Source organism: Cyprinodon tularosa, unplaced genomic scaffold (assembly GCF_016077235.1).
Source record: "Cyprinodon tularosa strain WSP-4 unplaced genomic scaffold, ASM1607723v1 ctg268, whole genome shotgun sequence".
Taxonomy (NCBI): Eukaryota; Metazoa; Chordata; class Actinopteri; order Cyprinodontiformes; family Cyprinodontidae; genus Cyprinodon; species Cyprinodon tularosa.
Genome location: NW_024038972.1, coordinates 753,452 through 777,445, shown reverse-complemented (window position 1 = coordinate 777,445; position 23,994 = coordinate 753,452). Strand labels below are relative to the sequence as shown.

The 23,994-nt window shown below is 36.5% G+C and overlaps 2 protein-coding genes across 4 annotated transcripts; one reads left to right on the top strand and one right to left on the bottom strand.

Moving 5' to 3' along the window:
• Positions 1-2,371: 2,371 nt before the first annotated feature.
• tspan33a (tetraspanin 33a) lies at positions 2,372-8,011 on the bottom strand. 3 transcript variants are annotated; one of them, XM_038289363.1, is made up of 8 exons: positions 7,734-8,011; positions 6,402-6,459; positions 6,148-6,275; positions 5,436-5,510; positions 4,813-4,908; positions 3,025-3,153; positions 2,763-2,921; positions 2,372-2,679 (listed from the first exon to the last, which is right to left on the bottom strand). In XM_038289363.1, the coding sequence occupies exons 1-8, from the start codon at positions 7,833-7,835 to the stop codon at positions 2,578-2,580; spliced, it is 849 nt and encodes a 282-aa protein (XP_038145291.1). In that variant the 5' UTR covers positions 7,836-8,011; the 3' UTR covers positions 2,372-2,577. The 3 variants fall into 3 exon arrangements, with proteins under 3 accessions (XP_038145291.1, XP_038145293.1, XP_038145292.1); XM_038289365.1 differs by having other exon boundaries at positions 6,265-6,275; XM_038289364.1 differs by having other exon boundaries at positions 6,402-6,455.
• A 2,214-nt stretch (positions 8,012-10,225) lies between these two features.
• Positions 10,226-16,189, top strand: LOC119786196 (zinc finger protein 566-like). Its single transcript, XM_038289362.1, has 8 exons — positions 10,226-10,379; positions 10,577-10,779; positions 12,736-12,846; positions 13,725-13,820; positions 14,349-14,459; positions 14,573-14,690; positions 14,770-14,979; positions 15,061-16,189. Exons 1-8 carry the CDS (start codon positions 10,361-10,363, stop codon positions 16,080-16,082), a joined length of 1,890 nt encoding a protein of 629 aa, XP_038145290.1. The 5' UTR covers positions 10,226-10,360; the 3' UTR covers positions 16,083-16,189.
• The last annotated feature ends 7,805 nt before the right edge of the window (positions 16,190-23,994 follow it).

The window sequence follows — 23,994 nt, the reverse complement described above, 5'->3', positions numbered from 1 at the left end:
GCCAACGTTGAGATACACACTCAAATTCTTTAATCTGCTGATGTGAACAACATCAATCTTTGCTGTCAAAGCAAATAAATTTGTATTAAACACAAAGAATAACATTTCTGCTTTCCTTCTTAAACAAAGTGAAGGTCAATTAATTTATTTCACATCAGACAAACAACTAGCGGAAGAGGTAAAGGACTGTTGCATGAGATGATCAAACATGTCACCAATTATTTAGGAAGTCTGGTTTGGTAATCATCTATGCAGCATGTTAAAGCAGACTCTAAAATTCCTAAAGCAAACATGTCCACTACCTGACAAATTTTGTGAGGTAATCTTTATTCATGTATTAAAATCACATGTAAAAAACAGACAAAAAAAAAAGCCAATGTAAATCTAAATGCTGGATTTTTACAGTCAGTTTACATCAAGAGTCAGTTTTAGGGCTAAAAAATGAAATAATTAATATATTGGTTTGAAATAAAATCCCTTTAGATGTAAAAAAAAAAAAAAAAAAAAAAAAAAAACACAGTTGGACATTGGCTAGACATCAGTGATAACCAACTAGGGGAAGACAAGGCATTACAAAAAAAAGAATCCTATAGCAATACTCAAAAAGTGAAATGGATAAAAGATAGACATTAATTGATCTCATTTTAAAATAGCACAGATAATATTAAAAAAACAATTTACTTTCAAATAAATTGTTTTTAAGAGAGAGAAAGGATGGTATTAATTAGAGGGGCAACTTAACATATGCCAGAACAAAAATGAAAATTATTATTTTGAATCTGAATTAGCTTTACTCACTTCCGTTTTCCCTTTTAAACTTCTACACAAGTGCAAGAAATTTGACTTCACTCTCGTAAATACCGTATTTTTGGAGGAGTGGCAGTTGGAGGGTTTGGAGGTCATGCCATGAGGGGGACTAATGAGGGATCAATGCTAACAGGAATTGTCAGAAGTCGCTATGTGAACTGCTTCATCGATGCTTAAACTTGTGCTGTGGATTTGTAACGTCACCTCAACGGAGGGGAAGAAGCTTGAGTTTGTCAGGAGGTTGAGTGATAAAGGGTAGGGATAGTCAGGCTCACCTTCAAGCAAAGCCCTGCTTCTGGAACCTGGCTCATTAAGAGAGGCTGGGCCGTCTTCTACTCTGGAGTGGTCCACAGGGAGGGTTTGTGTGCTGGATAAAACTTCTCTTGGGGATTCCATCATTTTAGTGGGGTACTTCATTGCCAATGTGGGAAATTACAGTGATACCTGGCGGTACATGATCCAAATGAATGGGCCATTGGTTCTGATTGGTATTTAAGTATTTGACGTCTGTGCAAACCATAGACTGTCCATGATGAAAAACATGTTCATGCTTAAGCATGTTAATCAGTTCACATGGCACCCATACGTCCTAAGCCAGAGGTCGATGATAGACTGTATCCTCTGACTTTCAGCCACATCTCTTGGACACTCAGGTGAAGAAAGGGGTAGTGCTGTCCACAAAATACCACCTGGTGAGACGTTGGAACAGATGCTCTAAAGACCCAAGTGAGAAGTGACGGTGTGTTCGGACAATCTGGCAGAGGCCTCAGTCATGAAATAATTTAACTCACAACTATAAGAGAGGTTTTCTCAGACTCCTGGGGGATATGGAGTCTAAGTGGACCATGTTCTCTGCCTCTATTGCAAAAGCGGCCGCTCATAACCTTGGCTATAAAGTCTATGGTGCCTGTCATGGCTTTAACACCCACATGTATTGTTGGACACTGGCAATAAGAGATTCCGCCAAGCTGCAGGAGTCTTATCGAGCATGGTTGGCCCTTTAGGGCTCCTGATGCAATTAACAGTGCCCAGGCAGTTGTGAGGGCAAGGGAACAGACTGCGAACAGTCATATAGAGAAAGACTGTCAGAAACAACTCTGCCACACAACTTGAACCTTTTTTTTGGGGGGGGCTGCCTTGTACTGAATTGTTCTTTACCAATAAAATTGCCTTGCCTTGCAGGCTGTTGTGGTTGAAGCACTTCTGTAACATGTCGTGGTGATCGTGGACACTTTCAAAGCACTGGTGGAGTGCAAATGGTTCAATGCGCCAGCACTACACCCTCTGCAGGGTGCTTAACGATCTGCTAAAACTTACCCTAGATCCAAACAAGTCCTGGATGGAAGGAAGCTAATGATCCATTTTAACATATCTGACAACTCATTGCAATTTGGACCTATGCTCTTTTGTTGACAACCCTGAACAATTCAAATATAATGGAAAAACACAAATTTCCTCTTCAAATAGAGTTGAAATATTTAGAATATATAACAAAAGCAACAAAACTCTGATAATACAAAAGAAAACAAAATGAACAACAAAATATTGCCCCAAAGACATTGTCTAAGTGTGATTTCTGAGTTTTAATCAAATATGCTCCAAATTTAAATAACATTTTTTTGTTTTCTATTTTCATCAAAAAGTAGACCCACTGTGGCAAATGTAGGCTCCTTTACGTTCCAGAAGGTGGCGGCAAAGTAACACATTTTGAAGCTCAAGCTCTTTAGTAATGACTAATCAGTTGAGTCCTTACGAAAATCTGGTCCAGGATCAGCTCCATGGGTCAGATCTATGCCTGAGGTTGTAGTTTTGTAGTTCAATCTGGTCTTTGATCTGATTTATCAGAATCTGAGACAAAAGCATGCCCACTAGCTGCAAAAGAGAAAACAAGGGTAAACATGTATTTTTTGGTTAATTTTTCCAGGTTTTTATGCAATCATTACACAAAAATATACCTGCGGGATCGCCAGTCCCAGTGCAATGCCACCCAGTATGAACAGGTTACTGTGAATCCAGTCAACCATCTTGTCTATACAGCCATCGGTGTAAAATTTGTTTTCAGTTGGGAACTCCTTTTCTTGCATCCCCAGACCACACTGGGTGTTGGGTACCTCCTACAAACAATAAAAAATAAAATAAGATGTTTACTTTTAAAAAGGAAACAAACAGAAACAACAACAGTAACTCATCATGGGACTTTGTTTCTCAAGGAAGGACCTTTTTTTGGGAGGGGATGCAACAGGAATAGGGGACAGAGCAGCGCTCTTTGCTTGGGTTAGATGGGCTGCAATTAAAGTAAACGTTCTTGGACCAGTCAGTGTATGTTGTTCCGCCACAGCACCTAAACTGAGGAGATGAAGGGAAAGGAATGAATACAGCAATATGATGCTACTACAAGTAAAATATGAGGGAACATGGTTACATCCTACAGATTACTATATAACACATATTTGGTGATTTCAGATTTAATAACAAAAACCTCCTATTCCACAAAGATATCAGCTGAGCAGCCTAAAAAACAACATTTTTATGATTATGTTCAAATGAACAGGATTTTTCATATTCACATACAGAGAACTTTCTATGATAATGTAACTACTAAAGATTAAATTATTACTATTCTGATTTTTTTTCAAACAAAAGAACGACAACTCCTTGAAATAACGCCTGACTGAGTCCAAACCAATCTAATGAACTAGTAGCAATCAATCGATCTTTTCATTGAATGCCTTTTTTTTTTTTTTGCATACTTTAAATGCTTTCAGTATCACTTGTTAAATTTCCAAACCCAGAGAGATGACACTCATCCTAGAGAAATTATATTCCTTGAGGTTTAGGGTTAGAAGTTTATCCATGAAAGCTGGTTCTATTTGGTTCTTTTCCTTCCAAACCTAATCCCAATGAATTAATTTTAGGTCACAACAGTTTTAGGTCACAACAGTTATATTTTCAGTCCCCAGTTGCAGTGGTTGGCGTGCATGACCCATGTACGGAGGCCTTAAGTCCTTGATGCGGCCGACCCAGGTTCGAATTCGCACTGTGGTCCTTTGCCGCATGTCTCTCCCTCTCTCTCATATCCCCTTTCCTGTCAGCCTACTGTCGAAAAAACAAGCCACTAGTGACGTAAAAAAAAAAAAAAGTGTTTAACTTTCAGCTTCTTAACCTCCTAATTACTAGTAATTAAACTTTTTCCTCTTTGGAAGACATTTGTAAACCTTAATATCTCTCACTAACTGCATATTCCTGAATTAACTCATGTTATCTACATAGGCCCTTAGGGGTCATAATTTTCTCTTCCTCATCCAGGAAAATGGCGTCCATCTGTGCAAGCATATTTTATGGGGTGATGAAAGATAAGTGCATAATACACTGTTAGTTTAAGAAAAGGGCAATTGATTTTTGTATTAAACTTAAAAGGCATAACAAAGTCAAACTAAAATAAAAATAAAAAATGGTGATGGATAGCTATGTGGATATTAAGCTCAGGCTTATGTTGAAGTCTTGATGTTATTCTATCTGAGTAAGTTGTTGCCATCAAGGTCTAGATCCTAATGAAAAGTCCAATGTAGTGGACACCTGATACATAAAATTATTTTCAGTTCACCAATCGTATCACAGAGATAGAGGAATTAAAAAAACAAAACAGAAACAAAAAACAGTGAGTGGACAATGCATTTTTTTCCTGTTTGTCAAGATTGAATATAAAAGATGTATCTCTCTTAGTTGCAGCAGTCAGTAAAGCAGTTTAATACCTTTATTTTATTATTTTTACCTCATTAAATTAATATTAAACAGAATTTAGCGTAAAACCAAAGCTAATAAACACATGACTGCCATTGTGTATTACTCCTTTTCTTTTCTTTCTGATGAAAAAAACTCCTGGGAAGGAAGAAATGTATCCTTTAAACAAATTTCAATGGGCTTTTAAACTGATTTAGTTTAACAAAGAGAAACATTTTCAAAATAAAATTAAAGTGACCATTTGAACTCATGCAAAACTCCTACCTCTTTCTGGCCGTAATCTATAAGGTTTTGCAGATCCACATCATCTCGGTAGTGAACTATGGCATTATTGATTATTTCTGTTACTTTGTGTCTTGCCTTGAAAGAGGAGGAAAAAGAAAAAATACATTATAATTATGCATGTTGAAGCACTGTAATTGAAACTGAAAAATAAGGCTGAATTAAAAGCTTGTTTAAAGTTGACAGGCAGGTGGTTATACGGAGAATCCACCAGACTCCGCCCAATCCTCGATTTGTACTGGAGGAGCTGCATGCACAATTTTTGAGCGTTAACACTGAAAGAAACCAATTCTAAATTTAAGCAGCAAATGTTGTTTAATCTTCAAAGTTTAATATTAAAATAGTTCAATTTTGCAAGATTAATACACACAAAATCTTCAATTCTTGATTGACTTTGAGTTACAGGTTTTTCATATAAAAAAATAATTAAAAGTTGGACTGAATTTTAAAGATCCTCTAAAAAAAAAACCCATCCTTTTACAAGCTAGTTCAGATTCTCCTTTAGTCTTCAAATCGTCCAAAAATCTGTTCAAAAACTCTTTTAATCTGCTTTTAACTTAGTTTTACTGACAAATCAATGCTAATATTTAACAATGCTTGATTACCTTGTCTGAAAAGATGAAGGCCAGAATACCAGCAGCCAACTGGATTATAAAGATCACTATCAGAGAGATGCAGAACTGGGATGGGTAAAAAACAAATCATTTATATCAGTATGATAACATAACTGTAAAGCAAATAATTCTTCATTTTTTTTTCAATTCACTTGATACTAATCTATTGTGACAGTTTACTGTACCTGGCAAATTATTTACAGCCCTAACAACCACAAAATATCACAGGTAAAAATACATTTGTGAAAAGACTGAAAAAACATACCAGTCTTTATGTTTTCTACAAATTAATATCTAAAAAATAACAATCGGAGAAATACTTTTTCACCCCCCCTGCTCACAAGACAGAAATTCATCAATTTGACAATCTGACCTTCATGGAGGAATGTAAAAGAAAAGTTAATGTTGAAATACAAGCTGTAAGATGTAATTTATTACAATTTGTTAAAAGTCAAGTGGGAGATAAAAAAAGGTGGAGGAGAAGGTGCTCTAAACAGATTATTCTAAAACTAAAGTATTAGCTGGCACATCATACACAATGTGAAACACGGTGGTGGCAGCATGATGCTGTGGTAATGCATGTGATCAATAAGGAAGGAGAATATTTATATTTAGGTGTATTTTTTTGCATCCTTGTGATTCAAATGAACAGCTAAGTAATTCATATTAAATAAAAGGTCAACAATATTTAAAACCCAATTACTGTCTGCAGGAGGCATGTGTTTTCACGCAGAGAGCCCACACAGCCACAGAAGGTAATTATGAACATCAGGATTCCAACAACTATAAGCATCACGGCGGGATCCAATGACAGACTTGCCAGGGTTGTCTCTGCAACGAAAAAGGAAACCTAGAATTCACACATTTCATCTGTTTTTCTGATAGATCTATGTAGCAGTGAAGCTTTTTTTAGAGAAAAGTCCCAGTCCTGACTCTCAGATATATAAGACAATTTACCTGCATGCTTTATCACTCGGGCATAAACACCGATTGCCACCATTACCAGGGAGACTACCTGAGAAGAAAATCGAAAATGACAGAAAACAGATTAATGTTTGCTGAAGAAAACCATTTTGTGTGTTTCTACTTGTCGGGGGTACGGCACCCTCTAAACATCTTGATGATGAGAAAGATGTGCAGAGGGCAATTATGAGTCACAGTTTTATCTTCATGATAAATGTATTTAGAGTAATGAAATCCTCTCTTCACTCTTTTTTTCATGACTAATTCCGCCCGTAAATAACAAAGTGTTCCATTCAGCTCTGCATTTCCATTATAAAGAGAATAAAAGAAAAGCATTCGAGAAAAAAAAAAAAAACCTTCCCAACCTGAATGAAAATAGATCCTATTACCAGAAAGACTGCAGCATTGTGAGAGAGAAGCAACGTGATTTCACTGCCTTGTTTCCTAAAGGCACAGCAAACAATCTAGAGCTGTGGTATATTATGCCTGCAGGCCAGATTTCTATTAGAAAGTATAAAAATATCTTAATAATCAGCACAACCTTAGTAGATTAGTCATGACTGAAAAACGGCCCATACATGCAGAAACAAATGTCTGCAAGTAGTATACTAAACCCAAAGTAGCCGGAGGCAGCAGAAATTATACAAACACATTCCAAGCTTCAAGTTCACTTAACAGCTGCTTACTGAACATGCTGAATACAAACTAACGATCAGACATATCTAATTTTACAGCAGTACTCATCAATCAAAATTTTGCAGTTTTAACTTTAGCAGTAAGGAAAAGAAAAAAAGTCTACAAATCTCAGCAGGTTTAATCTGTAACTCCAGCTTGCAAAATACTGCAACTGATCACCTGATGCTGAAACCCTGCATGGACTTTATGGGCTTACTGTTTTGAAGTAAGCCCATGATGAAGTATGCATCATGTTGTGCAGTTTGCAAGAGATTTTATTTATTTTAACAATAAAAGTGTGAAAGTTTCCCCAAATCTTCTGTTTCCCTCTTTGTTATATTGTCCTTTCAAACTTCTTATGTAATATCTCAGATATTCAGTCATGTTTCTACAGGTTCAGAGGATTGCTGCTGTTTTTTAGGTAAAAGTAAATGAAGGTCACTTCACGGCTGAGTCGCTGCGAGCTAAAACCCTCTCTGTGTTAAAAAGTAACTAAAACCAAACAAAGAGGTGGACACAGAAAACCAACAAACTTAAACAAATCAGAATGCTTAGATCTCCTCAAATTAAGAACAATAATTACAATAGGGAGAGGTCTAACAGGGAGGTATGCTGTCTAATGCACACAGAACAAAAGTTTGGATCACTCACCCAGAAAATAAAATTGAACAAGAACAGCAGGTATTTCACAACCGGACTAATAAATGTGAAATCCTTGTCGGAGCGAGATGCGCCTCTGCGCTGTTCTTCCATGGCTGCTTTATGGAAGTCTGCGCACAGGAAACCCAATGAATCCAGAAACGCGTTCCTGAAAATCAAACAGTATCAAAAGCATTATGATGACGGTGATGGTTGATAAAAGGTGGAGGGAGGCCGGTTGCAGCCACAGCGTTTACTGGTTCATCTGCACTGGGTGGTGCGCTTTGAGTTTCACGCCTTTCCATGTGATCACGTGATACAAACAACCTGCAACTAGGAAGGATGATTTTTTTTTTCATTTTTATTATATATTTTTATTTTTTATTTTTTTTTACACTTAGACAACTTTTATTGACATTATGTATACATAGTGTATACACAACGAAATTTCATTTAGTACAGCTTTCAGACAGTAAATGAACATTTCCAGTGATCAAATGTAAACAGTGTGGGAGAAAAAACATACACACACACACACACACACACACACACACACACACACACACACACACACACACACACACACACACACACACACACACACACACACACACACACACACACACACACATATATATATAGATAGATAGATAGATAGATAGTTAGATAGATAGATAGATAGATAGATAGATAGATAGATAGATAGATAGATAGATAGATAGATAGATAGATAGATAGATAGATAGATAGATAGATAGATAGATAGATAGATAGGACAGGGGAATGCTGCTGTCTCCACAGCTTAGACTGGTATCGGATTGCACTACCTGTGGTGTCGGTAATTGACAAGAGAATATCATTCTCATATTAAGTATAACACAATTTCTATTTTACCACATCAGTATATGCACCAAATTTATGAGCAAGGGTATTAGCTTGAACATACTATATTCTACATTTTCTACATATCATCATCATGACAGATTCTCTGTGATGGTGACAGATGATGCTTATTTGTTTTACAGGCAAGTTGAGAATCCAATATTTTCATTCTAAAGCACTTTTGATACCACATATCCTCCTTTACTTAATTTTCACAGTTGTGTGAGTCTGTCTATGTGTGTTCAAATGTAAATTCATTTAAACACATTCCTGAAGAAAAAATATCTGCTATAATAGGATAAAACCAACGCAAGGAATTGCTTCAATTAAATCATAGTACTGTCTTACTTACAGGCTGTAACAAAGGAATACCATATTTTTAGATAATTCAATAAGAAAATAACATTTAACCATTTTTTTAGGCTTCTGTAAAGTTCTTCATGATGCTCATTGTGAGTTTAAAATAGATAGCTAAAAGAGGAAAAATAGACAAATAATTAGATTCATTAGGAGTTTTGAAAAAAATTATAAAAATCGGTGGCTCAGAAAAAAAAAATTCTGTTAGTTTATTGTGTTTTTTCCCCTTGGCTTGTTCAACAATTTAAGAAACTCATATTATAACTACCTTAAAATATATTCAGACGGTTCTAAAAACTTAAAAGGACTTATGTAAAGAGGAATATTTATATACCAGAGTTTAAAATATATATTTCTAAAAGAAAATATCAGATCAACTACTTGTTTTCATAGCAGAAATGGTGGCAATTATACTAAGCTTACAATGGGTAGAGGAGGTTAGACCAGACAGGGTGGTGGTATGTACTCCAAAGCAGTTTTGGAAAGTATGATAAAATTATAGAAAAGATTTAGTATTAGAAATCCGGCACAGTCTATTCAGATTATATAGGGGTGGCATTGATATTTGGTTATGTTGGGTTCCAGCAAATTAAGGTGTAAAAGACAATAAAAAGGCAGATATATTGGCAAAAAGGGCTTTAGATGGTACAATAACCATTACAATTCCTTTTGGGAAAGGGGAAGGTAAATCACTTATTAGAGTAAAGAAATGGCAAAATAGATGGAACGAAGATAAGAAAGGAAGAGGATTATATACGGTACAAAAATCAAGTAAACAGAATCCTTAAAGAGAGAAACAAAAAGGGAAGAAGTAATAATCATCAGATTAAGAGTGGGTCATACCTATTTAAATGAAAATATATATTTAATAGTGAGGAAAAATAATGATAAATGTGAAGGATGTGGACAAATATAAAATTTAGAACAAGTACTGATGAACTGTACAACTTATGAACATGAAATGGAGAAATTAAGAAGGATGGTTGGAAGGATATGGAAAGAATGGAGTCTTAAAGGAATATTGGGAAATTAAGGAAATAGAAAGGATATTTAAGGATTAAGGGAAGCATTATTTATTTATCTACAGAATACAAAATAAAAAAAAAATAGAATTTGATGCAAAGTAATGTTGCTACACACTCATGTACAGTAGGTGGCGGTATGCACCATAAAGTTGCTTGCTGTCCGCCATAATAGACAAGAAGAAGAGGAAGATTTCCCTCCAGACGCCACCAGCAGATGGCTCTGTTGTGTGGTAACGCTGCAAATGCTACAACGCCAGGACAAGAAGAAGAAGAACACTTGTTCGATGTATCCGGAAGTTGCTTGCTTTCGGAGCTCTGGAAGACAAATGCAATTTAGTGTTTTACTTCTTTCACTAGAGGTTTCCAATAGTGAAAATGGTGCGGAGTGGCAAAGGTTTGTCCCATATGTTACATACTTACCTGCTAGTTTCGTTACTTAATGTCTCCATTTCAATAAACGTTGCAGATATTTAATTAATACCAATGCTAATTTTAGCTCATTCTCGCAGTGTTTAGAAGTGAATATAGGTACTTTGAATCTTCAAAATCTACTTTGCTTCATAAAAGACCTGGCTGTTGTGTCGCTTTTAGGCTCCCCGCTTCCTCCAGCGTCCTTACAGCTGTTGGTCCCACCTGTCAGGCTGATGTCTGCCTTCGTGTGGAAAGCGGTGCAGCAGGACAGTGCTATGCAGTATGAGAAGCTGCTGGACTTCATCGACCTGCTGACAGAGGTAGTCCCGGAGCTTCTCAGTCCCAGTCAGAAGGGTCAGCTCGTCCTGGGCATCAGAGCAAGGGTGAGCAAAACAGTGACCCTTCTCACCAGACCGTGAAAGAAACCAGCCTATTTGGTCAAGCCTTCTAGCACTTTCCCCTCTAAATTACATATGAAGCATTAAAGCATTTTTGTCTTGCAAAAAAAGTCAACATTTATACACCAAAACCCTACACAGATCCCGCACGGATTCTTTAAAAAGCAGACATTTGGGGCTGAAACAGTTCAATTCAATTCAGTTTATTTATAAAGCGCCAATTCACAACACATGTCATCTCAAGGATCTCTACAGTTCACCAGATCAACAGTCAAATTGATTACAAGTTTTCTATCTAAGAAAAACCTGTTGATTGCATCGATTCATTGACTCGGATGCAATCCCTCACACTAAGCATGCTTGTAGCGACCGTGGAGAGGAAAACCTCCAGCAGAACCAGGCTCAGTGTGAGCGGCTATCTGCCGAGGCCGACTGGGGTTCAAGGAGACAGAAGCAGAGATACAAAAATCAACTGTAAAAGGCCACCCCGTCCAGGAAACACACAGCCAGGCAGACGAGCTCGGAGCCAACTCCCATGTCAGAGGATGAAGAGAGCACATCCAGCCAGTCACAGTCAGAGAAACAGGACACTGGAAAAACAGGCCAATCTCCAACATACAGTTAATGGGATTAATCGATTATTGAAATAATCATCAACTAATTAATAAATGAATCGTTAACTGGAGTGTAGAGACTTGAAATATGCTTTTAGCTGACAGAGAAAACTGGTTTAATTTAATAAAATTCTCCTTTAAGGAACCTTTTGCTATCCAATTATGAATTGATTAATTGAAAAAATAATCAACAGATTAATCGATTTGCAAAAGAATCATTAGTTGCAGCCCTACAAACGTTACCACAGTAAACAATAAGATTAAGCATCTTCTTAAAAAGCAATAACTGTAATCTGTTTTATTAAGATTTTATCTCGAATCTATTGTATTAGTCTCTCATGTAGCTATAGTATTTTTGGCTCATTTCCCTTTTTTCTTTTCTTTTTGTCATTACACTGTCACATGTACCGTGCAACGAAATAAACCCTCTGCATTTAACTCATCCCCTTCAGCTAACCAGCCGCTAGCTCAAGTGGTATCTAAGCACTCATATCAAATAAGAATTATTAGATATATTGCTTCATTTCAGCGAAGCATTTAGATGTTTAAAAACGGCCTCGCATCTGACTCTCCTGAGCCTTACAGCTCAGAGTTTGCCTATTCTCCTTATGCATGAAGGTTTTTACTCTGAGTACCTTGATTTCTTCTTACTGTTTTATATACTGTCTCTAAAATGATCCCCACCCAGTATGGGTTTGTGTTTTATGGTGTGTTTTTTTTGTTGTTACCCTATTATTGACTGGCTAACTTGTTCCCCTTCTCTTGCTAATTGAGGACTGGAGATGGGAAGGGTACCTAAAATTAATTGGCTTGTATAGCTGAGGACTAGATTATTTTCATATTTCTTCCCATTTGTCATGAACTTTGTCTGCAACCTAAATTGTTGTGGTATTTGTGGATTCATAAACATTGGAGAATCCCTCCAGTGCCTCTCCAGTTTAAACAGTTCTAAACTGATCCAAAGCAGGTCAGCCAATCACGTTGCAGTATTACAATTTAAGATGGGACACATAGCTGTGATGAAGGCAACAACTTCCGAGCTCACAGCCCAATCAAAATAAACATGGCAGTGCAGGACGACGCAGGCGTAGCTGCTGCTATCACATTTTTTTGTCAGAATCCATGATTTCATCTTTAAAAGAGGAACGGCAGGAGTACAAAACTGTAAGTGATTGTTGTTTCTCTTGGCTTCTGCTGCTTTTTCATTTGTTATCATGATTGGCTAAACCAAATCTGTCTTTTTAGGTTTATTCGTCAGATGTTTGTAGCTTCTGTTGATGTCTATGCTCTATCTTTATAACCTCTCCAACCTTTTATCCCACTGCAGTTTGTTCTGGAGCTTTGTCGGGGCAACGGTGTTGCCAACCTCAAGACCATCCAAGGACACCTGGATAAAATACACACCTGCTGCCTGGAACTGAGCAACAGTGAACAAATGGTGAGCTTTCATAAAATATAATAATCCGTGTATCATTCGTTCTTTCTATTTTCAATTGCCAATCAAAAAACAAAAAATAAAAAATTGACTGGTTATTTTGTTATTTGTTTTTTATGGTTAAACCAAAAACGAAAAAAGGATTTGTTTTTCATATATCAATTCTAAGCTCAGATCAAGAATACGAAATGGAAAAACGCAGAATTTGATTTTAATATTTAATCGGTACAGTTTACGTGACCCGGAAATAGCTCTTTGCGAGGCAGTGGGGTGATGAAGTGGCTACCATGGCGACGCTAGAACGCTGTTTGTTGTTGCTAGTTAAAAGTACAGTGCACAGAAAAGTTTCAAGAAAAAAGTTATACCTGGAAAATCCTGCAAATTTTCTCCGTTGTCATGTCCTCCTCAAGAGTCACACGCTTGGATCCTCGAAATAAAACGTAACTGTCCATGGCTGATAGGTCCGACTGCCTTATCTGGTGCAGTTTGATCGAACGTGGTGGGAGTAAGCCAATTGTTTTTTTAGCTAACGCTCCACCAAACTTCCGGGTCATGTAAACTGTACCGATTAAATATTAAAATCAAATTCTGCGTTGCTGTCCGTTTTTCCATTTCGTATTCTTGATCTGAGCTTAGAATTGAAATATGAAAAACCAATCCTTTTTTCGTTTTTGGTTTAACGATAAAAAACAAAAAACAAAATAACCAGTCAATTTTTGATTTTTTTGTTTTTTGATTGACAATTGAAAATAGAAAGAACGAATGATACACGGATTTATAATAATCCTTTTGCTCAATCAAAAAAGTTAAAATACAAAAGAAAGAAAAAGAATCTGATCATTAATGTTTTTGATAACTTTTGTGCACCCACTTCTTGACAGGAGAGCTCTGATATTCTGAAGACCTCCTACAGCAGCTTTGCAAGCCTGGTGCAGAACATTTTGAATGTTCCCTTGGAAAAGGAAGTTTTCTTCCAAGTAAGTTTTTTTTATTTTAGATATATTATATCTCAGAAAATAAATCTATATATCTTTTAATTTAAAGGTATGGTGGAGGATTTTCATTATTTTTTTAAAACTGCCCTGTCTATAAAAAAAAATGCACACGCACAACACTGTACCCGGTTCCGAGAGGGCCTATTGAATGTGTGCGAGAGCATGCACAAGCCCATTACTCCTGGTGTACTCTCTGTTTAAAAGTTTAAGACTTTTTACATTTTCCACTATGTGGGACTCACACTGTTAAGTGAAAATGGGGACTAACACTTAGGACGGCCTTACGTAAACATATCACCAGAATGATTGACAATTAGGAGAACCAATTATTTTCATGATCCACCCAAAAAAAGAACATCTTCCACTATACCTTTAATAAAAATAAAAGGTCAAAAGTCTAGCCCCCCTCCATTAGTGAATGTAAATAACCTCTGATTTAAAAAAAAGCAATCCATAACATTATCAGAAAGTAAAACCAATTTAAATCTGGCCCTTTGGTTGTATTTATAGGATGTTTTTCCTGAGCACTATGGAGCTGCCTTCAACCAGCGGATCCAACAACTTGTATCTTTACTTCTCACAAGGCTAGAGCAGCTGCTGCCCATACCGGACCTGCAGCAGGTACTCTAAAAGCTTCTACACAAGCACATATTTTGCTTTTGTGTTTTCCCACCATTCATATGGATTCTGTTTGTAAATATCACTGAGCTGTCTGCACGCCTGTTGTCTTCTAGACTGCAAACTGGCTCAATGATTCATCTGCAGCAGAAGACCTTGTGCATCATCTGTCTGAACTGTTCCCTCTGAAAACTCTGCTGCTTCATCACAGAGAGCTGGGGACTCTCAGCTCAGGTGAGATCAATGATCCACTCTATCTTTTCTTTTTAAATCTAAAGTGGCTCCAGTCTGTAGCGAAGTTTTTCTTTTACAGCTTCTTCGAGCACAGAAGAGGATGTCATTTTATCCACCTTGGCCCTTTCTACTCAAACTGATCAATTTAGTGAGGAGGATGATGATGATGAGGACGATGATGATAAATTTGAGAGCGATGAAGAGCCACTGGAGCTGGATGATATGGAGGAAGACTCAAATCAGAGTTTAGATGATGCATCGGAAGACTGGGTTCCAGAAACTAAATCAGGTCAGCTGCAATCTAAATATACTCTTTAATCAGTTACCATCTTACCTTACCCAAACTGGTTTTTGCTTTCTGTGTTTTCAGGTTCTCTCTCTCGTTTATTCATCTGTACCAAGAGTCCAGAAACACAGCATTTACAGAGGCCAGTTCGAAAGACCAACCAGCGCACGCAGCACTGGACTGTTCCTCTTGACTCCACCAAAGCAGAGAAAAAGGTAAACAAAAATCTTAAAATTAAGGAAATGAAGATTAAAAACAAGAAACCAGAAGAAAACTTAAATCAACAGAAAGGCAAGCAGAAAGACAGTGTTGACAAAAAGGGGGAACATGACCAGAAGAAAGATGGGTTTAAAAACAAAAGTCGACGGAAAAGGAAAGAGCCGACTGGCAATGATAGAAGGTTTCTTAGTACGCGACCTGTAAACAAAAGCTTCACAGAAGAGGAAACTAAATGCAAAATATGTGAGAAGACATTTGAGCATCCTAATCAGCTGAAGACACATGTGAAACTCCACTCCTTCCGTTATAGCTGCATTGAGTGTGAGAAAGGATTTACAAGCCAGTCAGGATATTATCACCATCAGAGACTTCACAAGAAAGGGCGAGTGTTCACGTGTAAGGAGTGCAACAAGGGCTTCTTGTGCAGTTATTCTCTCAAGCAGCACGAACGCCTGCACAATGGTCCCACCAACTTTTGTGAAATTTGTGAAAAAAACTTCAGCAAAAATGGCTTTGTAAGACATATGCAGATGCACAAAGGAGAAAGGAATTATCTGTGCACCATCTGTGGAAAGGCTTTTCTGTCCTCCGGGGAACTGCGACTGCACAATCGCTCTCACACAGGAGAGATGCCATACACCTGCAACCACTGCGGGAAGGGTTTCTCCTGCAAGGGTCACCTGGTCGTCCACACACGCTCTCACACGGGGGAGCGTCCATACCTGTGCTCCGAGTGCCCTAAACGTTTCCTTACCCTGAACTGCCTGAAGAGGCACGCTCTCAGCCACAATGGGGTGAAGCCCTTCAAGTGTCCAAGTTGTGACCGGGAATTCTCTCAGCAGGGGAATATGAAAAGACACATGACCATTCATAAACCTGACTGTTAGCAGTTTGACTTAAACCTCCATATTTTTCTTCCATGTTATGTTGAGTATGTTAGTAATGATTATCTCTATGCCTTCTTTATTGTAAATACTATTAAAGTACATTCACTAAATTTCGTTTTTGTTTATTTTGCTGCTTCCTGATTGAATTTTCATCAATTTTTCTTATTTTAATATATCTTTTTAAATGTAATTGTGTCACTTCAGCAAAGCCTTGCATGTAAAAACTGACCAATACAAACATCTAAGACAAAACTGAGAGAGATGGCTGCCCACGTTTACTCTGAATCTGCTCTATGCCTCCCTATCTTATAGTGAGCAGATTAATTCAAAGACATTGTTTTCTGAAATGTTGTTGTGGCCCCAGAAAAATACAAAAAAATTGATGATCAAAAAGCATTTTGAACTTCTGTTTTCATATTTATAAATGGTCGGCAGTCCTATTTTGTTTTAAAGTCTTTATTCTAAAAGTTTCTAAAAGTGATCTATTCTAAAAGCTGAGATGCTTTTAGAAATTTATCGTACATTATTCTGCAATTATGTGATTTCTATTGTATATGAGGAGCTGTAACCCTTTTCTCTGTTTGATGGTGAATCTGGCTAATATGTTTTCTTCGTTTGATGTTAGTTGAGATCACATAAGATATTTTTGAGAGCTTTTGTTGTGATACAGGTTTTTATACTGACGTCATGTCATTTCCTTGTGCACTTCAAATTAGAAAATCTGCTGTCTTTGTAGCAGATCTGTGGATGCGTTTTAAGGCAGCGTGTAAAACTCACTGCTTTCCTTGTTCGACATCTTAAAAGAAAATAAACAAGCCAAAATATCAGGAAGGGAATTGAAATGTGGACCTCCAGAAGTCCAATTTGTAGTTATTATTGCCATACCTGCGGGGTCATTCCTGTTCTATTTAAACTATCGTACATAATTAACAGCTTGGGAATGTCAGGGGATCATGTTGTCTAAGAAAAATACAGATCAAAGATGTGCATCAACCCCAAAGCAAAAAACCTTAAGAAAATGCTTTCTTAAGCTGGAGAGGAGGTGTCCTTCTGTAGTGAATAAAACCCCAAACCAACATGACCTGAAAAGCATCAGATGCACTGATTTAAAGCTGGCTGCTCCTGGATTCTAAAGCAGTGGGTGCCCGTTCTCTCTAATGATGAATCCATCCATCCATGCTTAGTCATTGTCAGGGGCTGGTGCCAATCTCCGGCAGTCTATGGGCGAGAGGTTGGGTACACCCTGGACAGGTTGCCAGTCTGTCGCAGGGCATCTTGTAGACACACAAAGTCCCCATGCAGACACACACACCTGAGGATAATTTAGAGAGGCTTAGCATTCATGTTTTTGGACTGAGAGGAAGCCAGAGTACCCGCAGAGATAATTGATGAATCCATCTTCTTCATTTAACAAACCAATCTGGGTTTTCTTCAGATGTGAAAGAATGGATTAGGTTGCTGGTCCATAAACATCCCTACCTGGTGGACAAAGCAGCTAGGATTTTGTAACCAGATAAGGAAAAGGGAACTGAAACACAACTGTAGGAAATGCAATTTATTTGCAACTTTTAATAACATCATTCCTCAGATAAAAATGCAATGTTACAGGAATATACATCAGATATTAATTTAAAACTTGCTTTCAAGGGACCATACAGTCTAAATATACTTTTTCCTTTTTTATTTACTGGTAGCGTGCGTTATAAGCAAGACAGACTCTGTCACCAATGACAGACTGACAAGTTACAGATACAAACTGTACATAACTTATTTACAAATCAACTTTTTTTGGTTTATTTTTTTCAATTAACTTTTTATGGAAAATAGGAGTAAAAAAAGTGATTGAATTAATATTCTGATTTATTTAACTTGTATTCTTTCCCTTTCTAAAATCTAAATTAAATGGACAGATAATAAAAAAAAATTGAAAAAAAGGAAAGAGAAGAAGGGAGAAAAAAAAGGGTGTGTAAACTAAGACACCATGCAGTCCTCGCTAATAGACCAAAAGACAACTAAAGGAAACTAAATAATGATGGGCCAGTATCACTTCTTCGAAATTGGTATCAATGAAATCCCACCTGCTGTGGAGGGGGAGTGGCTTATTGTGAAGAACTACAAAAATGGCCACCTGCCTCCGAAGCTACCAAGCACAATAACATACTCTAATTTGTTATTTAGACCATAAATAGTGCTGTTAGTTAATATCACATTTAACAGTTTCGCCATTACTAACATTTCAACAAATTGAGCGTCATCTTCCTCTAAAGGACAAAAGACTCAGAATAAACATCTTTCAGATGAGTTAAAAGCAAACTGCTCAGTCCTGTCAGTAATGGCCCTTGAACACTTTGCATGGGCTGTAACCAAAGACACAAAAAGGACCGTGAGACCTTGCTGCTGACAGGAGAGTAGAACACACACCTCTGGAATACACTCAGGTAATGAAGAAATTAAAAAAAGTATATAGATGCTGAAGACGACTTGATGTAAACAGTGATAAATCTGCATTTCCCCACGTCACACAAGTCATTTAATGTTTCTTACTCTTTGTGCTCTAAAAATGGAAACCTAAGTGACAAAACCTTCTTTGACCGTGATTACCCTAAACATTTCCTGTAAGATCACTAATCATTTAGCAGATTATTCTATTTTTAAATCTTGGTTGTAAAATCAGCAGTTTAAGACAAATGAAACAGACATTAAGTCAAAAGGAGGTTAAGAACCATTGTTCCCATTCCTCTGGGGTCTAATCAATGGTTGGCAAAATACACACACTGAATGAATCAATTATATGAATTAAAGATCATATGGGTGTGAAAAACAAATCTTGTTGCAATCTTGTGGGGGTCTTCAAGACTTTTCGATTTACTGAATTTTTGCATAACCGTTACAAAAATAAAACAAAGGAGCACAAAGCTTTCAAGGACCTATTAAAACAGTCATTCTAAGTATTGACATATAGGTGCTGATGTATGTGCTGCTACACAATGAGTGATTTATACATAGTTATTCTGCATGCTGTTTTAATCCTACAGTACAAACAAATCTCTCCTGTTGCCTCCAGAGAAAAGGATGTGGGCAGCTCATCCCCACCAACCTCTGATACGCTCAGTAAAGAATTAGATCACTGACAAAAAAGCGATATACTGAAAGAACATACAGGTTATAAATTAGGTGTGTTTATGTATGTGTGTTATTTCCACATACAGTAAATAAATCATCCCAGTATAGTTCCTACAGAATCCTTCACCGCTCTGAGCCGTTTATCAATTCAATTATAGCAAGGATTCACTTTTTTGCACAAGCAACAATTTCAAGTGGGAAACATTTTTTTCAGAATGTAAACTTATCGTTTATCTGTCAATGCAATGGAAGCCTCTTGTTGCTCATAAAACTCCCCAAAAACCCAGCTGTCCTCCTAAGTCAAAATTAAAAAAGCCAGCATCTGCACAATTCCAAAACTCTCACAACACAGGATCTGAAAACCTGATGTTTTTTTATTTATACGTCAAAATCATACAACAGAATGCAACATCTCTCACCAAACTGCTATTTCACATTTTATAATTTTGATATATTTGTATAATTTATTATCCAAAATACACAAATTTAATAAAACCATTTTTATGTATATATTTCTCTATATATAATCCCATCTTTTTCTTTCTGATCTCTTTCTGTCTGCATCATTAAAATAGTATCTGTACAACAAACACAGAGATGTTTCTTTCTGGCCTCCAACAAAAAAAGAAGAATTAGGATTTTGATTTGCTTTTTTCCTCAACAGGCTATGCTAACTTTACCTCAAAAATATAATAAAATCTCTATTCAAAATAGCCATCTTAAAATATTTCATCATGATTTAGCATGAACAACAAAGATTTTAATTTACAAGAAAAATATAAAGCGCTTCTGTTGCAACAATGGTAGATCCGCATCAGCGAATTGTGAGGAATAATTACTCCCAGCCTTCTGGTTTCAAAAAATTTTCCAGCATGTTCTTCAATGAACAACAAAAATCATTTTAACGTCCTTTAAATAAATGGCCATTCATTCTGATTCTGCACGTAGAACCTGTTGTGTAAAAAGTAGCAGTAGCATCATATCGCTTTAAAGCTGAAATCAATTAACCAGACATAAACCTTCTTATATTCTCCATTCATTTAAATATATGGATACAAATCTATATAGATGCAGTTTAAGTCCCCCAAATGCACCTCAGAGATACGCATAGAAGCTACACTATTATGATGGTTCACAATATATGAAAATCTAGTCCTTTTTAGAAGTTTATTTTCTATTTTTTGGTTTGTTGCTAGGATAATGCGTGTTTTGCTGATGTAGGACTACCTCAAGAGAGACCTGTCTCTTGCTGCTACAGTTGGAGTTGAAGAGCAGACACTGACCTGTGTGGACAAGCAGTCGATAGGTTGATGTTTTGAAAAAAAAAGAAAAAGCATAACGCTTAAGTCTGTTAGATTTCAGATCTGCCGGCTGATCTGCTGTGAGGTCTAACAATTAATTAAAAGCCCTAGTTTTTTATTGAGGTTTAGACAAAAAAACATTAGTTTTGCAGAAATATCCAAAAAGTTTGATAAATCCAAAATGAAAATGATCCAAGTGTTTATATGAATTATAGGCTACACAATGTAGTTGCAATATTTTCTGAATTTTCAAAGTTGGAAACTCTCCATGGGAATAAGGAGGATTTTTGGTGAATTCATGGGTATGAACAGGGATAAATAGGATTGAAACTTGATTTTAGACTAACACAGGTTGGCTCTTGTCAGACATTTAGGTAAATTAGTTTGGGAGGATATACATTTCAGCTTTGTGCAACACAATAATCTGTGACACCTCTCAATCACATGTAGCACAATGCTTACTGCAGGGACATTAAGGGCCCTTACATTTTTAATCCCATGCACAGATTATATCTCAAATCCTGGACCATCAAAGCCACATGTTTGAGCCTGGAGCACCAGAATAATATAAAACAAATTTTTGTTGTTTAGGATATGTGCTATCAATTCATAAATGTTCTATATATATATCTTATGTTTCCTTAATATGTCAAATATCTATTTTTTTCACAATTTCCCATTTATTTGCATCAATTCCCATGAAAAGCTTCCAATTTGCAATAATTTTAAAATTTACAGAAATAAGCCAGAGATTTTCACCCCTCTTTTTAACCTTACATGTGCAACTTCAAACAATGTTACCTTTTTTTTTTTTTTTTTCATCAGAAAACTACATTATTTCTGGTTTTACTTTTGGTTAAAAATACACTCATCAAAGTGGAATTTCCATCTATCTTTAGGCCTAAATAAGACATCCAGTCCATATACATTCTCATATAGGTCCCCTTCCTTCTCCTTATTTAAACATTCTGGTGATTAAATATTTATATTTGTATACATTTTGCTAGATATAGTATATAAAAATATACAATCATTAGCTAGTGGTGGGACAAAAGACAGAATCAGCTATATAGGACCAATACTTTATACCTCTAAAGAGCGAGGACCCCATGCATGCCGAACATCATTTTAATGTATAATTCACCATGTTAGAGCTTAAACCATCCCAAACCATCCAAAAAGTAGGAAATTAAAACATCATTCCCTCAAATAGCCTTCCCATTGTAATCAACCGCCTTATAGATTGTCATCATTCTGACAAAGTGGGAAAAATAAAGCCTTTATCAATCCTTGCCTTTACTTGAGTTGGTTATTTCACTTTGACCTGTGGAGGGAGTCAATTGCACCAGAGTGAACTGAGCATTTCAGATGCACAGCTGCTCTGGATGTACACAAGGACAGCAGTGATTTATGGAACACTGGATCAAGTAGGGCCACAGTTTCCATTTTGTGGGTAGAAGTGGCACAAAAAACTAAAATGATCATTGATGCCCTGTATTTAAAAATACTTGTACTAATCATGCAAATTCTAATGATAGCCATTTACATAATAATTGTAGGACTAATTAAAAGTATGTTTTTTTTTTTCTCTAAAAAAAATATTAGCTATTTGGTAATTTTTGTAAAAAGTTTTCACTGTTTCAGTTTATTATCTGCAGAGAAAAGTATTAGGGAGAGATTAAAAAAAAAACATGTTTAAGAATGCTTGTTTTGAAGGTAATGTATTGAGTGTTTTTATGTTTAAACATCTGTATGTATCTCAGGCTTGAGCGTCAGAAAGAATAAAACAAGCCCATAAGACACAAGATATGCAAAATCATCAACCTTATATCCCTCTGCCGCTTTAAATTCCAATACTGACATTAATTACTATTATGTGGACTATAGGTAGAAAAAGCTACTATTTGTAAAGATGATATGATACTTAATGAGTATGAAACAACTAATCGACATGCAAACTTCATTCAGTGCTGATTAAGCTAAAGCACAGAGCTTAACCCATTCAGAAACTCACCTATAAAGCAAAAAGCACAACACATGGAAGGCGCCACAAATAGGCAGGAACATGAAGTCAGCTGCTTTTTCAAGGACAATTTTTTTTCTTCATTTCTCAACTCTGAGAAACTATTTTCTTATTCACCAACAGGAAAAACACTGGTTTCATTCAGTTCACTGCCTCAACCAAAACCCTAGTGCGTAAAAAGACAGGAAAAAACAACTTACCTAGACTGCACTGAAACGAACCTGATTTCAAGTATGTTAGGTTTTTTTTTTTCTGATGCGAAAACCATTAAGTTAAGGAAAAATGATACATCTTGATGAAGATTTTCTTCATATTTTTTTTTGTAGACTGTCACACACGTTTACTTAAGTAACCTTGTACACAGTCATAGTTATTGCATTGTTTTTGCATATCTTGTGGGTAGCAGGTTTCCACCTGCTCATATCGTAATACTGCAACATAACACCTCGATGGTCATGCTTACGAAAATGCTGCTTCACTTCACACAGGGACGCCACAAGGCTTTGAATCTCTCACACCGGCAAAGTAAAGACACAAAGCAGGCCTGGTGGGGCACTTCTAATATACAGAGGCTGCTTTGTGCATATGTTGGGATGAAAGAAGTGAACATTTTCAGCATAAATACATTACAGTGTATATAACATCTATCATAGAGACAGTCCCCAAATCTGTCCATTCATATGTGTGAATATTTAAAATTAGCCTCTTTAAAGCTCGTCCAAAAAACAAACAAACAATAGAAATAAAAACATGGAGAACAACAGTGCTTCCTCTTTCTGTATTCAAATACTGCTGTTGGTTCAAACTAACGTCTTTCAACTCTATCTCTCCATCTTTTAGACATTCAGCTATAATAGCTTAAATTAGAAATGAGGAAAGGACAAATAAATTGCCTTTAAGTTTGGGTTGCAAAATTTTAAGTGTTCAGATTAACTGAAAAAATTCAAAGAATCTCTTAATAAAGCCACAGGCTCCTGGAGAAATTTGGGAAAGTGAGAACACAGGCTTTTTCGGGAGTTAAAATATGGTCAAAAAATCACAAATAAAACAACAGCATGGAAACTTTCAGCACACTCAACATTCACATTTAGATTGCATAATAATGACAGAAGTCTTACTGGCACAGGATGCAGTGTATGGCAGTGTGTTTATGCATACTGTACGCTGCCACAAACCTGCTTTGCTTCATTTGAAGAGCTCAACAGCGATGGAAAATCCAAGAAAAAATAACATTTTGGGCATATCTTAATACATGAAGCTATTTCTGTGTGAGTTGTAAAAAAAATGATGTCAATTGTATTAATATAAAAGGGCCAAAGGACAGCAGGAGCTTTTGCAACATAGAATTAACTTAAAACTGCTGCTGTCAGTAATACTTTTACAAAGGCTTGTGGATGACTTTGGTTCAGCTGTAGCTGTTGTAAATAAAAATGGGAATGCTTTTATATATCTGCTAAATATTAGT

What these genes read in the sequence shown, in the direction of transcription:
- tspan33a (XM_038289363.1), bottom strand. Translation starts at nt 7,835, where the DNA reads ATGGAAGAACAGCGCAGAGGCGCATCTCGCTCCGACAAGGATTTCACA. An exon ending in TGTTCAATTTTATTTTCTGG is followed by an intron (nt 6,460 to 7,733) that starts GTGAGTGATCCA and finishes TTTTCTTCTCAG; the next exon opens with GTAGTCTCCCTGGTAATGGT. An exon ending in CCTTCATCTTTTCAGACAAG is followed by an intron (nt 4,909 to 5,435) that starts GTAATCAAGCAT and finishes TCCTCTTTCAAG; the next exon opens with GCAAGACACAAAGTAACAGA.
- LOC119786196 (XM_038289362.1), top strand. An exon ending in TCCTGGGCATCAGAGCAAGG is followed by an intron (nt 10,780 to 12,735) that starts GTGAGCAAAACA and finishes ATCCCACTGCAG; the next exon opens with TTTGTTCTGGAGCTTTGTCG. An exon ending in CCATACCGGACCTGCAGCAG is followed by an intron (nt 14,460 to 14,572) that starts GTACTCTAAAAG and finishes GTTGTCTTCTAG; the next exon opens with ACTGCAAACTGGCTCAATGA.